The 17,065-nt window shown below is 39.6% G+C and overlaps 1 protein-coding gene across 3 annotated transcripts in view; it reads right to left on the bottom strand.

Moving 5' to 3' along the window:
* Window positions 1-1,537: 1,537 nt before the first annotated feature.
* The window catches only part of sdk1a (sidekick cell adhesion molecule 1a), a 408,423-nt gene continuing 392,895 nt past the window's right edge, over window positions 1,538-17,065 (bottom strand). For 2 of the 3 annotated variants that reach the window (XM_073857057.1, XM_073857059.1), the window contains 4 exons: window positions 5,743-5,880; window positions 5,465-5,585; window positions 4,749-4,878; window positions 1,538-2,950 (listed from right to left, as the gene is read on the bottom strand). In XM_073857057.1, coding sequence (XP_073713158.1) covers window positions 2,678-2,950; window positions 4,749-4,878; window positions 5,465-5,585; window positions 5,743-5,880 — 662 coding nt within the window. In that variant the 3' untranslated portion in view covers window positions 1,538-2,677. The remainder of the gene's footprint in view (window positions 2,951-4,748; window positions 4,879-5,464; window positions 5,586-5,742; window positions 5,881-17,065) is intronic. The other variant, XM_073857058.1, reaches the window with a different exon arrangement.

Below are 17,065 nucleotides of genomic sequence, written 5' to 3'. Positions count from 1 at the left end.
GGTATTCGTTATTAAAACAATCAAAAGCTTTTAACATTCTCCTCATATATAGATGTGTCAAATCGATCGGAAATCACTCAAATATATATTCCTTCTCTTAGTGAGGATAGTAATGACTGACAAGACGACGCCGAATTACATACAATATAATTACCTAACTAAATCTGAGAGAATGCAAACACATTACAATATTTTTTCCTCCACCCGACGGCAGGGCGCAGATACATTTTGGTAGCCCGACAGGAATTCGCAATAGCCGCGGGACGTTGGGCTAGTGAGGAGACTGGGTAGGATAAGTTTGTAGAAAGACTTTCTTTAAAGTGAATTTCGTTTTTTTATAAATTGTATCTTAATTTTAAACAATGTTTAATCAAACAATTGCCTTGATTTAATAAATAAGAAGTAAACCAAGAACGTCGGGTGTGGTGTGGATTGAAGTGAACCCACTATATATTTCCGCAGCCTACGTCTTTCTGCTTTTAATGCATTTTTTGAATTAATGTCTCAATTACACAGTAGGCTTATAGTTAGGCTATTTGTTGCTTAAAAGCAATAGGCTTTATTGTATAAAGTGTAGCAGTAGCAATAAACGTGGCGTGACTTATAGTGCTGAATTACCAAGCTGGTATCAACCAACATCACTGTGATCAGATGCTTTCTTTGTCTTTTTTACCCCGCTGTCAAATTTGTTGTGTGTTTATGTTATTGAGAGGAAAGCACGCAGCACATATTTATAACGAGTTGTTATTCAAAATACGTTTTCCAAGAAAAGTTCTCAAAGTGTTCATGGCTGAAAGCTGCTCGGTAATATTTTCTCATTAGAACCATACGCAACATTCAACTGCTTTTTAATAGTTTTTAAATAGTTATCAGGCTTACTTATAAGTTAACTGTTTTTAACATAACATGCTATAGATAAAATACACCACATAAAGTAGTATCAATGTTTAACTAGAGTAGTATTTTTTTATTTCTAATTGGGCGGGCCAGCTGTCAATATGGGCCCGCCCATAGCTCCGCGCCTGATCACAACACGACGATAAGACAAAGCAAATTATTATTAAACAACCACGATTTCGTATAAAATAGCGAATCATTATGAAATTCTTTACCTTAAAAGAGACAGTAAAGTTTCTGCGGCTCCTTACGCTACACTTAATCTTTTAATAACAGTGTATAGTGCGCCACCCAATGGACAAATCAATAATTTATTAATTTCTTCAAATGGCTAAATTAAATATCAAAATAGAAAAAAAGAAACCTCTGATTTTATGCACGTTGATTTATTAGGTTCACACCTTTTGCTTTCATTCAAATAATTGCAAAAAATTAAACCTTAATCCATTGGACAGTCATAAAGGATAGTAAATACCACCAGTGATGGACTGTGTTGAACTTTTATACTGAGAAATACAGCTACACTATTCTGTAATGCAAGTGATTATTTGATGAAATGCTTTTAAAAACCATATAAAACCGATGTGTGATACAGCTTTCATAACTTGGGTGCATACTGAAGAAACAGCAACGAGACATCTTTGTAGTTAGAGGCATTAAAGTCAACAACAAACATTTAATTTTTCCCTTTAAAAAAACACGCACTTTTTTACTGTATGAACCATTTACTGTCCGTCCATGACACACACTTGTGCTAAAACATTTGGTGGGATTGAAACAAACATTTGCATTACAGCACAATCTTGTTTGATGGATGTGTTGGCATTTTCAAGAACTCCAAAAATTCATCATCATTATGAATCAACTAAAGGTACTTCTGTTATAAAAGTAGAACTACTCAACACTACTAGGAACATAAAAGTGATATAAACTCATTTAAAAAATCACTTTCTTACAAGCCTGTTAAAAACAAAGCAAAAATTAGATCATACTGAAGAACAGAAAGAAACACAAGACTTTATGGCTCAAGAGTGCAGTATATATGTGCAATGCATACTGTTATCCACACGTACAATTCATTCATTCATTAAATAATTTCAAATTGACTGTTTGCAGTTTTTAAGCAAGGCCAAACAGATAAAATTATCAAAATTATAATCTCAGTATGTGTGACCAAAAGTAATGGCACTGATGCACATCACAACACATCTGGCCAATTAACCATCTTTATACAGAGACAACAAACTGAAGCGGTCCGGCTTCTTCTAAACATCTCTATAGGTTTCTTGCTGGTGAGTCTATACAGAATATACTGAAAACATGTTGACGGAGCTTCGTGCCTCATTACTCGTGAATCAGATCCATTAGAGAAGATTTACACTTCTTAAGATCTCGGATGCATCGTGTATAAATAGCGACACTGACAAGACAAAAGTACACAGCTATCACAGCATGTTTTAGTCTTTTCCTTAAGTTCATTTCAACGTAGTAAAGGGAACAGAGGCAGGAATGTTAATTCAGAGTATGTGCCACCCTTATGGGAGCGTCTTATCACAGACAAGAGCTTTCTGTTATGTCCTGCATCTGTACAGACATTTATGCATCTTTCACAACCAAGGCTGCAAACAGTAGGGACAAATACAGTAACGATAATTCTGATTATCTCCGGTGCTGTAAAGTCTTCAGTATAAAATCATCTGTTTGTCGTGTCTCTCGTAGTGTCCGTGCTGATATCGGAGAATCCCCTTTCTGTAAGCGTATAAACCGAGGCATCCGTCCATCACACGAAGGAGGAGAATCCCGTGACAGGAGTCCGTGAGCCAGGAGCGGGCTGGCCTGTGGGGGTGTAGACCCCGCCGACGCTGTGCTGCGTGACCACTGTCTGATAATAGGAATCTGCGTCCCCGCTCGCACAGTCCTCGTAGGAACAGGCCAGGGTCTGCTTGAGCCCCTTCTGCTGCCGCTTCCAGGAGTTAAAGTAAGAGGGGTCGCTCATGTAGTGATTCACGAATGAGTGTTTAATCGGCTCCTCTTCACATTCGCTGTCTGTGGCCTGAAATATGAAAGGGAAAATTACACATCTTGTACTGTGTTATAAAGCACTTAACACATTTATTAGATCACCTGTCTGTCTGTCTCAAAGACCATCCAGCATTGTGAAGTGCTTTAACCAGTTAACTGGCACTGTCTCGTGAGCTTACTTCAAAATTTTTTATGTAAATGTTAATCTATCACAAAGTACACTCACCTAAAGGATTATTAGGAACACCTGTTCAATTTCTCATTAATGCAATTATCTAATCAACCAATCACATGGTAGTTGCTTCAATGCATTTAGGGGTGTGGTCCTTGTAAAGACAATCTCCTGAACTCCAAACTGAATGTCAGAATGGGAAAGAAAAGTGATTTAAGCAATTTTGAGCGTGGCATGGTTGTTGGTGCCAGACGGGCCGGTCTGACTATTTCACAATCTGCTCAGTTACTGGAATTTTCATGCACAACCATTTCAAGGGTTTACAAAGAATGGTGTGAAAAGAGAAAAACATCCAGTATGCAGCAGTCATGTAGACGAAAATGCCTTGTTGATGCTAGAGGTCAGAGGAGAATGGGCCGACGGATTCAAGCTGATAGAAGAGCAACTTTGACTGAAATAACCACTTGTTACAACCGAGGTATGCAGCAAAGCATTTGTGAAGCCACAACACGCACAACCTGGCGGATGGGCTACAACAGCAGAAGACCCCACTCATCTCTACTACAAATAGGAAAAAGAGGCTACAATTTGCACAAGCTCAACAAAATGGGACAGTTGAAGACTGGAAAAATGTTTCCTGGTCTGATGAGTCTCGATTTCTGTTGAGACATTCAGATGGTAGAGTCAGAATTTGGCGTAAACAGATTGAGAACATGGATCCATCATGCCTTTTTACCGCTATGCATGATGGTGGTGGTGGTGTAATGGTGTGGGGGATGATTTTTTGGCACACTTTAGGCCCCTTAGTGCCAATTGGGCATCGTTTAAATGCCATGGCCTACCTGAGCATTGTTTCTGACCATGTCCATCCTTTTATGATAATGCACCATGTCACAAAGCTCGAATCATTTCAAATTGGTTTCTTGAACATGACAATGAGTTCACTGTACTAAAATGGCCCCCACAGTCACCAGATCTCAACCCAATAGAGCATCTTTGGGATGTGGTGGAACAGGAACTTCGTGCCCTGGATGTGCATCCCACAAATCTCCATCAACTGGAAGATGCTATCCTATCAATTTGAGCCAACATTTCTAAAGAATGCTTTCAACACCTTGTTAAATCAATGACACGTAGAATAAAGGCAGTTCTGAAGGCGAAAGGGGGTCAAATACAGTATTAGTATGGTGTTCCTAATAATCCTTTAGGTGAGTGTATATGGTATTTTGAGCTAAAACTTTACATATATGCACTCTGGGGACACCAATGATTTATTTTACATTTAAAAAAGTCCCCTTTTAAGTCAATTATTCCACTTACACTACGGTTACCACAATTAAGTATTCAACAGGCCCGTGATATAAGTTTTAATACTACAAATGTATAAATACAATTTTCAATTATTGGTTGTTATATCGCCATAACATTAAAATAACGATCACCTGCTGGTATTGGCTGAAACGGCAATGCATAATTGTGCTAATACAGTATGTGGTTTTAAAACTTTACTGTCTGTGATACTGTATGCATCATTTCTCTTTATTGTCACCATATTGCCACAAAGTAGGAGCTCATTACACTGTGTCAACTAGAAATGTGAACACAGTGAGAGCACAAACAACCCAGCAAGTGTGTGTGCGTGTGGTAGAGACGTCACCTCAGATTCAGAAATATCTGCAGCTCTCTCTGTCAGTGCTGTGCTCTCTGTAGATACCACACCGTTGTAGTTGCTACAGATGTCTTCATCTGAATAGCGCAGTCCGGCCGGATTGGGTCGGGGCGGTGACCTGGTTTAGGAGAGAGAGCACTGTAACATTGCATGTTTGACGCCAGCACATTAAAAATCTAGTGAGATCTTACAGGACGTCTCATCTATTCTTGGTTCAAACTGCTATTAAAGACTAAAGTATCTTTGGTGGAAGTGATGGTTAAAGGGTCACTTTAAAATAGTTCACTTTAAAATTCTGTCATCATTTACTCATCCTCATGTTGTTCTAAACCTGTGATTTCTTTTTTCTGAAAAACACAAATGAAGATATTTTGAGAAATTATGGTAAACACCCAGCAGATAGTGACCATTGACTTCCATAGTAGGAATAAAAAAATATGATGAAATTTAAAGGGTACCATCAACTGTGTGCTTACCATCATTTATCAAAATATTTTCTTCATCATTTATCACAAAACTCCCAAAATAATTTTTTCCTACTATGGAAGTCAGTGGTCACTATCTGGTAATATGTGTCCAAAAAATTTGCGTGCCACAAAGTCAGATACGGAGTGTGAGGTTCTGAAGGATGCAGCATATATACAACATCACATTGCAATCCAGGCACGTTAATCTGAATAAATGGTTAGCACAAGTTCTGTTACCTGGTTCCATTCTTCCTCAAAAAAACACCCTTGACATGAACAGGCCTGCTGTTGAGCTCCAGAGCCGTAAAGCCACCGTTGTCCAATGTGACCGTCTCCTCCACCGTGGACACAGCTTTACCTACGGCAGTTAGCATATCATCATCACGGCAAAAACATTACCTGACTTTAATCCTTACTTGCGTGGGAGTTTAAGTGTGCTTTTCTGGATGAATATGTATGCAGTGAGGGAGGATATATAGATGGGATGTTATGAGACGGTTTGGTTCAGGTCACACCTGTTCCGCAGCTCTTGTACTTCCTGTTCTGGCCATGCAGAACGAGTCCGAAAGTCACCAGCAACAGCAGAATGAGACCACAGAGCGCCAACACGACCAGAAACCACCATTCCTCATAAAACGGCGTGTCTGTTTGAGCTGTGTATGTCAAGGAAATACATCTCTTTAGAAAGTGTTAGTAAGGTGATGTACAATTAAAAGCATTTTGATTGGTTGTTAGGCCTTTATAGAGTGGTTTCTCATAAATATCTAACATAAAATCTCCTCCACACGCCAAAAGGTTTTAGTGCATTCGTCAGATCAACAATGACGCATGTTTTTTTTCACACGTGTCTATCTTGTCATCTCTAGTGCTCTGGAGCAAAGGAGAGCGAGGACTGAATATGGCCGTCATATCTCTGACAGGCTCTGATGGACTGCTCTGACAGCAATATCGAGCTGCGGTCACATCAATTCAAGATTGTAGCGTGCCTGTGGTATGAATATTTCAGTCCCATGACACACGAGTTGATAACCCGCTTTGCTTTCATTCGCAAACACAGCTCCAGGACTTTTACCACGCCGCATTAATGACCTGCTGAAGCAACATCACACGCTTTGTCAAAAGAAAAATACATGGAGATAAAGACAGATTAGAAGCCATTTGTATTTTTTTCACACAGCTTTTTATGATAACATTGCGATCTTGCTTTCAAATTCAGATTTTGCTTGGTGCTTTTATCAAGGTTGGAATTGAACTGATGATGAATCATAACTCAGATTTAATATCATCAATTAAAACCACTTGAGCACTTTTCAGACTGATTAGTTTTCGAAATAATGGTTGATTCACAATTACGCTATTACCATAAGTAGTTCATAATTTTATATATTGATTTATAAAGGACTGGCTTCTTAATAAAGTGCATTCGTCTATTGAATGGCTTTAAAGCAACACTAAAGAGTTTTTGCTCTTTGCTCCCCCTACAGGTTGGAAGCGGAACTGTCCATTACCACTATCGTAAATAATTTAGCCTACTGCAGCAAAGCTGGCTCTGATTGGATTTTAGGTCTGCCGTAAAGCAAGTTTTTGTAGTTTTCACTCGAACTACAGGACCGCAACCCGATGGTTGGAAACTTCTTTAGTGCGGTTTTGGGCGATAGAGGGCTGCAAAGCGAATGTGAAAGTGCCGTTCAGCCTGTTTTGAGTGGATGAACGACAGAAACGTTTTTTTTTGGAAACGTTATTTTAAGGTAAAAAAACCTCTTTGGTGTGGCTTTAAGAAATGTCATTCCTATACTGTTGTGATATGTGACCCTCTCTGTGAAATCCAGGCTAAAGTCTCATAACCAAATTATAACATTTGGAGCATCAAAGTTAATATTGAAGATATCAAGGTTATATTTTTACAGAATGATCTTCATGTGTTAATGTAAAAACTGGGTCACATATTACATCTCGTCAGGCCTTTCAACAGTATTATGATTTTATCTCAGGTGCAACATTCAGAGATAAAACGGTCTTGACTATATTTGTCCAAAATATAAACCTGCAGTGCCCGAGGTTCCTTATAAGGCTTCAGAATTAGAAATGACCTCGCCTTCGTTTATTAACTCTCCATATAGAGTAAAAACAGAAATGGCTTGTATCATCTCTGATAAGGATGTTGACTGTTCATAGTCCATGAACTACAAATTCTGATCGTGGTTGCTTCACCACAGGATGTCACATGAAAACAAGGTAATCTCTTGAGGTAAATATTTATAATAGCGAATGAGTCCAAAGAGTAGCCAAGACTGTAGGAAATTAAAATCATAAAAAACGATGCTTTGGCCAACACAGCAATGAGACTGAATGGAAATAAAACACATATTTCTGCTTTTCCTTCAGTGATCTTTACATTTAAGAGATCTTAACGGTGTGCTCCTCAAAATCACTTTATTTGTAATACAAAATCACAAAGCTAAAAACAATGTTATTTTGTGTATTTGGTATAATACAATGTGTTCACTTGGTTTATGGTTTAAAAAAACACATTATTTTCCACATACCGTGCATTTTTGTAGCACCAGATTTCACTCTTCCTGAAATGCACAATTTGAAAAGCGCCGTGTCCCTGATTGGCCAGCTAATCTGTACATTGTGATTGGCCTGAATACCTCTGACATCAGCTGGAAATGTGACGCTTCTTACCATGTTTGAATGATTTGCTCACAATGCAATGCTAACAGGAGTTAACTTACAGGTTGTGAGTCAAAGCAGGAGGAATTATGATAATGTCGGTCTTGTCTACATCACCAATCCCGGGTAGTAAACTGTTGCCTACAATCCATGTGTTCGTTGTAGTCCAAGAAAAGAGATTTACGTTGGAGACGATAACTTGCGTCATCGTTTACTTTGGGGTTTGTACCTTTTGCATATTGTTAAGATGTACTAATACACACCAAAGGAAATGAAAAATCGTGAATCAGACAATAGGTGTCCTTTAAATACAAATATGTATATACAAACTAAAACATTTTTATCAAATGCTTTAAATAGCAAATAAAGTGACCTATTCTACAGTATATGGGCCTACCCTCATGTTATAGCTCTGTCTATACTCTTACTTTATGTTAGCAATTGTCTTAAAAGTGATAGTTCGGCAAAAAAAAAGAAAAAAAGAAAATGACCCCATGATTTACTCACATTCAAGCCATCCAAGATACAAATGTCCATCATCTTTCAAATGAACACAATTTGAGTTATTCTAGAAAATGTCCTTGCTCTTCCAAGCATAACAGTAAAAAACAAGGTCCACGACTTTCAAGCCCAAAAAAGTGCATCTCTCACTTAAGCAATCCACACAGCTCCAGGGGGTTAATAAAGACCTTCTGAGGGTAATCGATGGGATTTTGTAAAAAATATCCATATTTAAAACTTTAACTACACTCACCTAAAGGATAATTAGGAACACCTGTTCAATTTCTCATTAATGCAATTATCTAATCAACCAATCACATGGCTGTTGCTTTAATGCATTTAGGGGTGTGGACCTGGTCAAGACAATCTCCTGAACTCCCAACTGAATGTCAGAATGGAAAAGAAAGGTGATTTAAGCAATTTTGAGTGTGGTATGGTTGTTGTTAGTTACTGGGATTTTCATGCACAACCATTTCTAAGGTTTACAAAGAATGGTGTGAAAAGGGAAAAACATCCAGTATGCGGCAGTCCTGTGGGCGAAAATGCCTTGTTGATGCTAGAGGTCAGAGGAAAAGGGGCCGACTGATTCAAGCTGATAGAAGAGCATCTTTGACTGAAATAACCACTCATTACAACCGAGGTATGCAGCAAAGCATTTGTGAAGCCACAACACGCACAACCTTGAGGCGGATGGGCTACAACAGCAGAAGACCCCACCGGGTACCACTCATCTCCACTACAAATAGGAAAAAGAGGCTACAATTTGCACGAGCTCACCAAAATTGGACAGTTGAAGACTGGAAAAATGTTTCTGTTGAGACATTCAGATCGTAGAGTCAGAATTTGGCCTAAACAGAATGAGAACATGGATCCATCATGCCTTGTTACCACTGTGCAGGCTGGTGGTAGTGGTGTAATGGTGTAGGGAATGTTTTCTTGGCATTGTTTAAATGCCATGGCATACCTAAGCATTGTTTCTGTCCATGTCCATCCCTTTATGACCACCATGTACCCATCCTCTGATGGCTACTTTCAGCAGGATAATGCACCATGTCACAAAGCTCAAATCATTTCAAATTGGTTTCTTGAACATGACAATGAGTTCACTGTACTAAAATGGCCCCCACAGTCACCAGATCTCAACCCAATGGAGCATCTTTGGGATGTGGTGGAACGGGAGCTTCGTACCCTGGATGTGCATCCCACAAATCTCCATCAACTACACAATGCTATCCTATCAATATGGGCAACATTTCTAAAGAATGCTTTCAGCACCTCGTTGAATCAATGCCACGTAGAATTGAGGCAGTTCTGAAGGCGAAAGGGGGTCAAACACAGTATAAGTGTTCCTAATAATCCTTTAGGTGAGTGTATTACATCTACTTTCTATTGGTATAAAGCTTGGAAGAGCCAGGACATTTACTTAAAGAACTCAAATTGTGTTCGTCTGAAAGATGGACAAATGTATTATTATGTTGGCTTTGAAAAAGCCAACATACTGTTATTGCTATTAAACTTATTATTATTAGTGGTGCTTGCATTTATGCAAGGCATCACTATTACTATTGTGCGGGGATATTATTATTATGTTGGCTTTGAAAAAGCCAACATACTGTTATTGCTTTTAAACTTATTATTATTCTTTTTCTGAGACCAAAATTACGAACACTAACTCGTCCTAGAGCTTTCAAGCTACATGCACCAAATTTTCCACGGACCTCCAGACTGGTCTGACGGAGTGTGCTATATCTTTTCTAACTGATGGGACCTTCCGAATTCCTAAACGGGGGGCTCGAACACCCCAAAATTTCCATTGACTTAACATTGAGACAAACTTTGACGGGTCATAGCTGTGAGTGAGAAACTTGTAGAAACTTGTGGCTTACCACATTTAAGGAGGCTGACAGGCTCTGTAAGAACATACATCACAATGGGGTGTAAGCTATACCCCTGGGGTGTAAGAGGCCCCCCAAATTTTTCCATTGACTTATAATGGGGCAGGAAACGTGCCCATATAAGGGAATGAAAGCGTCCCAGATGGAATATCTTTACTTTAGAGTGTCGTAGAGACATGGGGGTGGGCTCATTTTACTCAATCATCCAATCAGTCTCTTAGGATTGCCCCAGAGCTATTAAGCCACGCCCCTAGCAACAATTTTGGGTACCCTAGCAACATCTCCCATAGACTACCATTATAAAAAGCCCAGATGGATATCTTTGCACCAGAGTGTCATAGAGACATAGGGGTGGGCTCATTTTACTCAGGCATCCAATCAGTCTTAATAGGATTCTTATTGAGGTATTAAGCCACGCCCCTAGCAACCAAATATGAACACCCTAGCAACATAACAAACAAAGCCTTATATCTCTGGATCTGAACATCATAGAGACATGGGGGTTGGGTCTTTGGGTCATGTTAGCTTCATGCTAGCTTAATGCTTAGTCATACTAGCTTCATGCTAGTTTCATGCTAGCTTTATGCTAATTTCACAATATATCTTGCTAACTTCATGCTAAATCATGTTAGCTTCAGGCTAAATAGAGCTAGCTTCATGCTAATCATGTTAGCATCATGTTAATCATGCTAGCTTCATGTTAAATCATGCTAGCTTCATGCTAATCATGTTAACATCATGCTAGCTTCATGTTAATCATGTAAGCCTCATGCTAGCTTCATGCTAATCATGCTAGCCTCATGCTAGCTTCATGCTAATCATGCTAACATCATGCTAACATCATGCTAATCATGCTAACATCATGCTAGCTTCATGCTAATCATGCTAACATCATGCTAGCTTCATGCTAATCATGCTAAAATCATGCTACCTTCATGCTAATAATGCTAGTATCATGCTAGCTTCATGCTAGCTTCGTGCTAATCATGCTAACATCACGCTAGCTTCATGCTAATCATGCTAACATCATACTAGCTTCATGCTAATCATGCTAGCATCATGCTAGCTTCATGCTAATCATGCTAGCATCATGCTAGCTTGATGCTTATCATGCTAGCATCATGCTAGCTTCATGCTAGTCATGCTAGCTTCATACTAGTCATGCTAGAATCATGCTAGCTTCATGCTAATCATGTTAACATCATGCCAGCTTCATGTTAATCATGTTAGCATCATGTTAGTTTCATGCTAATCAGGCTAACATCATGCTAGCTTCATGCTAATCATGCTAGCATCATGATAGCTTCATGCTAATCATGTTAGCATCATTATAGCTTCATGCTAATCATGCTAGCATCATGCTAGCTTCATGCTAATCATGCTAGCATCATGCTAGCCTCATGCTAATCATGTTAGCATCATGTTAGCTTCATGCTAATCATGCTAGCTTCATGCTAATCATGCTAACATCATGATAGCTTCATGCTAATCATGCTAGCATCATGATAGCTTCATGCTAATCATGCTAGCATCATGATAGCTTCATGCTAATCATGCTAGCATCATGCTAGCTTTATGCTAATCATGCTAGCTTCATGCTAATCATGCAAGCATCATGCTAGCTTCATGCTAATCATGCTAGCATCATGCTAGCTTCATGTTAATCATGCTAGCTTCATGCTAATCATGCTAACATCATGCTAGCTTCATTCTATTCATGCTAACATCATGCTAGCTTCATGCTAATCATGCTAGCATCATGCTAGCTTCATGCTAATCATGCTAGCATCATGTTAGCTTCATGCTAATCATGCTAGCATCATGCTAGCTTCATGCTAATCAAGCTAGCATCATGCTAGCTTCATGCTAATCATGCTAGCTTCATGCTAATCATGCTAGCATTATGTTAGCTTCATGCTAGTCATGCTAGCATCATGCTAGCATCATGCTAATCATGCTAATCATGCTAACATCATGCTAGCTTCATGCTAATCATGCTAGCATCATGCCAGCTTCATGTTTATCATGTTAACATCATGCTAAATCATGCTACCTTCATACTTAAACATTCTAACAGCCAGATAGCATACTAAACTAAACTTCTGTCAAACCGTTTTAAACGTTCAAGCTACGCTTTTTCAAGCCAACATAAAGTTTGTCTTCAAACTTTAATATCTAGTTATTATTATATCTTTATTCTTATGTCTGCACAAAATTTCGGCGCGTAACTCGTCCCGCACGGTTTGTCGTAGAGCCATAAAAGAGGGATCAACTTGATCGTATTATTGAGGGGACGCGGGCTATATCTTTTTTAAGCAATCGGGTGCAGGGTTTTCGAAATGGGGGCGAAAAACCACCCGAAAAATCCCATTGACTTAACATTGCGCCGAACTTTGAAGGGTCATAGCTCTGCTCGAGGATTTTGTAGGAACATGTGGGTTACAACATTTGAAGAGTGTGGTAGGCTCTTTACGAACATACATCACAATGGGGTATACCTTGTACCCCTGGGGTGTAAGAGGCACCCGAAATTTCCCATTCAAAGTCAATGGGCGAAAATCCCATAGACTTAACATTGCGAAAAATTTTGACGGGTCATAGGTCCGAGCGAGGATTTCGTAGAAACATGTGGGTCACAACATTTGAAGAGGGTGCTAGACTCTTTCAGGACGTCCCCCACAATGGGGTGTAAGTTCACCCTAGCAACCATTTTGGGCACCCTAGCAACCTATCCCATAGACTGCCATTATAAAATTCCCAGATGGATATCTTTGCACCACAGTGTCACAGAGACATGGGGGTGGGCTCATTTTACTCAGGCATCCAATCAGTCTCTCAGGATCCTTAAAGACTTACTAAGCCACGCCCCTAGCAACCACTTTTGAGCACCCTAGCAACATAAAATTCAAACAGTTATATCTCGGCATCAGAACATCGTAGAGACACGGGGGTTGGACCGTTTTACTTGTGACTAGGTGTGTAACAATTGGGCACATTATTGGCCATTCCCAAGCCACGCCCCTAGCAACCAAATACAGTACCCTAGCAACAGAGTAAACAAAGCCTTATATATCCGCATCAGAACATCGTAGAGACACGGGGGTTGGACCGTTTGATTCGTGACTCAGCTTGTAATCATTATGGGATGCCAATTTTTTCCCTACCAACCAAATACAGTACCCTAGCAACAGAGTAAACAAAGCCTTATATATCCGCATCAGAACATCGTAGAGACACGGGGGTTGGACAGTTTGACTCGTGACTCAGCTTGTAATCATTATGGGATGCCAATTTTTTCCCTAGCAACCAAATACAGTACCCTAGCAACAGAGTAAACAAAGCCTTATATCTCCACATCAGAACATTGTAGAGACACGGGGGTTGGACCGTTTGATTCGTGACTCAGCGTGTAATCATTATGGGATGCCAATTTTCCCCCTAGCAACCAAATACAGTTCCCTAGCAACAGTGTAAACAAAGCCTTATATCTCCGCATCAGAACATCGTAGAGACACGGGGGTTGGACCGTTTGACTCGTGACTCGGTGGGTAATCACTAGTGGATGCCATTTTTTCCCTAGCAACCAAATACAGTACCCTAGCAACAGAGTAAACAAAGCCTTATATCTCCGCATCAGAACATCGTAGAGACACGGGGGTTGGACCGTTTGACTTGTGACTTGGAGGGTAATCACTAGTGGATGCCATTTTTTCCCCTAGCAACCAAATACAGTACCCTAGCAACAGAGTAAACAAAGCCTTATATCTCTGCATCAGAACATCGTAGAGACACGGGGGTTGGACCGTTTGACTCATGACTCGGAGGGTAATCACTAGTGGATGCCATTTTTTCCCTAGCAACCAAATACAGTACCCTAGCAACAGAGTAAACAAAGCCTTATATCTCCGCATCAGAACATCGTAGACACACGGGGGTTGGACCGTTTGACTTGTGACTTGGAGTGTAATCACCAGTGGATGGCAATTTTCCCCCTAGCAACCAAATACAGTACCCTAGCAACAGTGTAAACAAAGCCTTATATCTCCGCAGCAGAATATCGTAGAGACACGGGGGTTGGACCATTTGACTCATCACTCGGAGGGTATTCACTAGTGGATGCCAATTTTCCCCCTAGCAACCAAATACAATACCCTAGCAACCGGATAAACATAGCCTTATATCTCCGCATCAGAACATCGTAGAGACACGGGAGTTGGATCGTTTTACTTTTGGCTTGGAGTATAATCATATATGTTCCCCAGAATTTTGCCACGGCAAGCACCACTCACATTTTCTTCAGGAAATGTACCTATCTAGTTATTATTATGTTGGCTTGAAAAAGCCAACATACTGTTCTTCGATCTAAGCTTATTATTATTATTATTCTTCTTCTGTTCATACTTTTTACCAATTGTAACTCCTCCTAGAGCTTTCAAGCTACACCCACAAAACTTTACAAAACTTTTAAGACTGGTCCGTAGATAGGTGCTATGCCTTTTCTAACTGATGGGACCTACCGAATTCCTAAACGGGGCGCTCAAACACCCCAAATTTTCCATTGACTTAACATTGCGACAAACTTTGACGGGTCATAGCTGCAAGCGAGAAATTTGTACAAACTTGTGTGTTACCACATTTGCAGAGGCTGGCAGGCTCTGTAAGAACATACATCACATTGGGGTGTAAGTTTCACCCCTGGGGTGGAGGAGGCCCCCAAAATTCCCCATTGACTTATAACGGGGCAGGAAACACGCCCATATAAGGGAATAAAAACGTTCCAGATGGAATATCTTCGCTTTACAGTGTCATAGAGACATGGGGGTGGGCTCATTTTACTCAGGCATCCAATCAGTCTCTCTGGATCATCCCATAGCAATTAAGCCACGCCCCTAGCAACCATTTTTGGGCACCCTAGCAACATCTCCCATAGACTTCCATTATAAAATGCCCAGATGGATATCTTTGCAGCACAGTGTCACAGAGACATGGGGGTGGGCTCATTTTACTCAGGCATCCAATCAGTCTCTAAGGATTCTTATTGAGCTATTAAGCCACGCCCTTAGCAACCAAATATGAGCACCCTAGCAACATAATAAACAAAGCCTTATATCTCTGGATCCAAACATCATAGAGACATAGGGGTTGGGTCTCTTGGTCATGTTAGCTTCATGATAGCTTCAAGCTAAGTCATACTAGCTTCATGCTAGTTTCATGCTAGCTTTATGCTAATTTCATAATAAATCTTGCTAACTTCATGCTTATTCATGTTAGCATCATGCTAGCTTCATGCTAATTCATGTTAACATCATGCTAGCTTCAAGCTAATTTATGTTAACATCATGCTAGCTTAATGCTAATTCATGTTAGCATCATGCTAGCTTCATGCTAATTTATGTTAGCATCATGCTATCTTCATGCTAATTCATGTTAGCATCATGCTAGCTTCATGCTAATTCATGTAAGCTTCATGCTAGCTTCATGCTAATTCATGTTAGCATCATGCTAGCTTAATGCTAATTCATGTTAACATCATGCTAACTTCATGCTAATTCATGTTAGCATCATGCTAGCTTCATGCTAATTCATGTTAGCATCATGCTAGCTTCATGCTAATTCATGTTAACATCATGCTAATTCATGTTAGCATCATACTAGCTTCATGCTAATTCATGTTAGCATCATGCTAGCTTCATGCTAACTTCATGCTAATTCATGTTAGCATCATGCTAGCTTCATGCTAATTCATGTTAGCATCATGCTAATTCATGTTAGCATCATGCTAGCTTCATGCTAATTCATGTTAGCATCATGCTAATTCATGTTAGCATCATGCTAGCTTCATGTTAGCATCATGTTAACATCATGCTAGCTTCATGTTAATTCATGTTAGCATCATGCTAGCTTCATGCTAATTCATGTTAGCATCATGCTAGCTTCATGCTAATTCATGTTAGCATCATGCTAGCTTCATGTTAATTCATGTTAGCTTCATGCTAGCTTCATGCTAATTCATGTTAGCATCATGCTAGCTTCATGCTAATTCATGTTAGCATCATGCTAACTTCATGCTAATTCATGTTAGCATCATGCTAGCTTCATGCTAATCATGCTAACTTGATGCTAGCTTCATGCTAATCATGTTAGCTTCATGCTAACTTCATGCTAATTCATGTTAGCATCATGCTAGCTTCATGCTAATTCATGTTAGCATCATGCTAGCTTCATGCTAATTCATGTTAACATCATGCTAATTCATGTTAGCATCATACTAGCTTCATGCTAATTCATGTTAGCATCATGCTAGCTTCATGCTAACTTCATGCTAATTCATGTTAGCATCATGCTAGCTTCATGCTAATTCATGTTAGCATCATGCTAATTCATGTTAGCATCATGCTAGCTTCATGCTAATTCATGTTAGCATAATGCTAATTCATGTTAGCATCATGCTAGCTTCATGTTAGCATCATGTTAACATCATGCTAGCTTCATGTTAATTCATGTTAGCATCATGCTAGCTTCATGCTAATTCATGTTAGCATCATGCTAGCTTCATGCTAATTCATGTTAGCATCATGCTAGCTTCATGTTAATTCATGTTAGCTTCATGCTAGCTTCATGCTAATTCATGTTAGCATCATGCTAGCTTCATGCTAATTCATGTTACCATCATGCTAACTTCATGCTAATTCATGTTAGCATCATGCTAGCTTCATGCTAATCATGCTAACTTGATGCTAGCTTCATGCTAATCATGTTAGCTTCA

Source organism: Misgurnus anguillicaudatus, chromosome 19 (genome assembly GCF_027580225.2).
Source record: "Misgurnus anguillicaudatus chromosome 19, ASM2758022v2, whole genome shotgun sequence".
In the NCBI taxonomy this organism is placed as follows: Eukaryota; Metazoa; Chordata; class Actinopteri; order Cypriniformes; family Cobitidae; genus Misgurnus; species Misgurnus anguillicaudatus.
The sequence above is the reverse complement of the archived record's forward strand: the minus strand, read 5'-3'. Positions and strand labels throughout refer to the sequence as shown.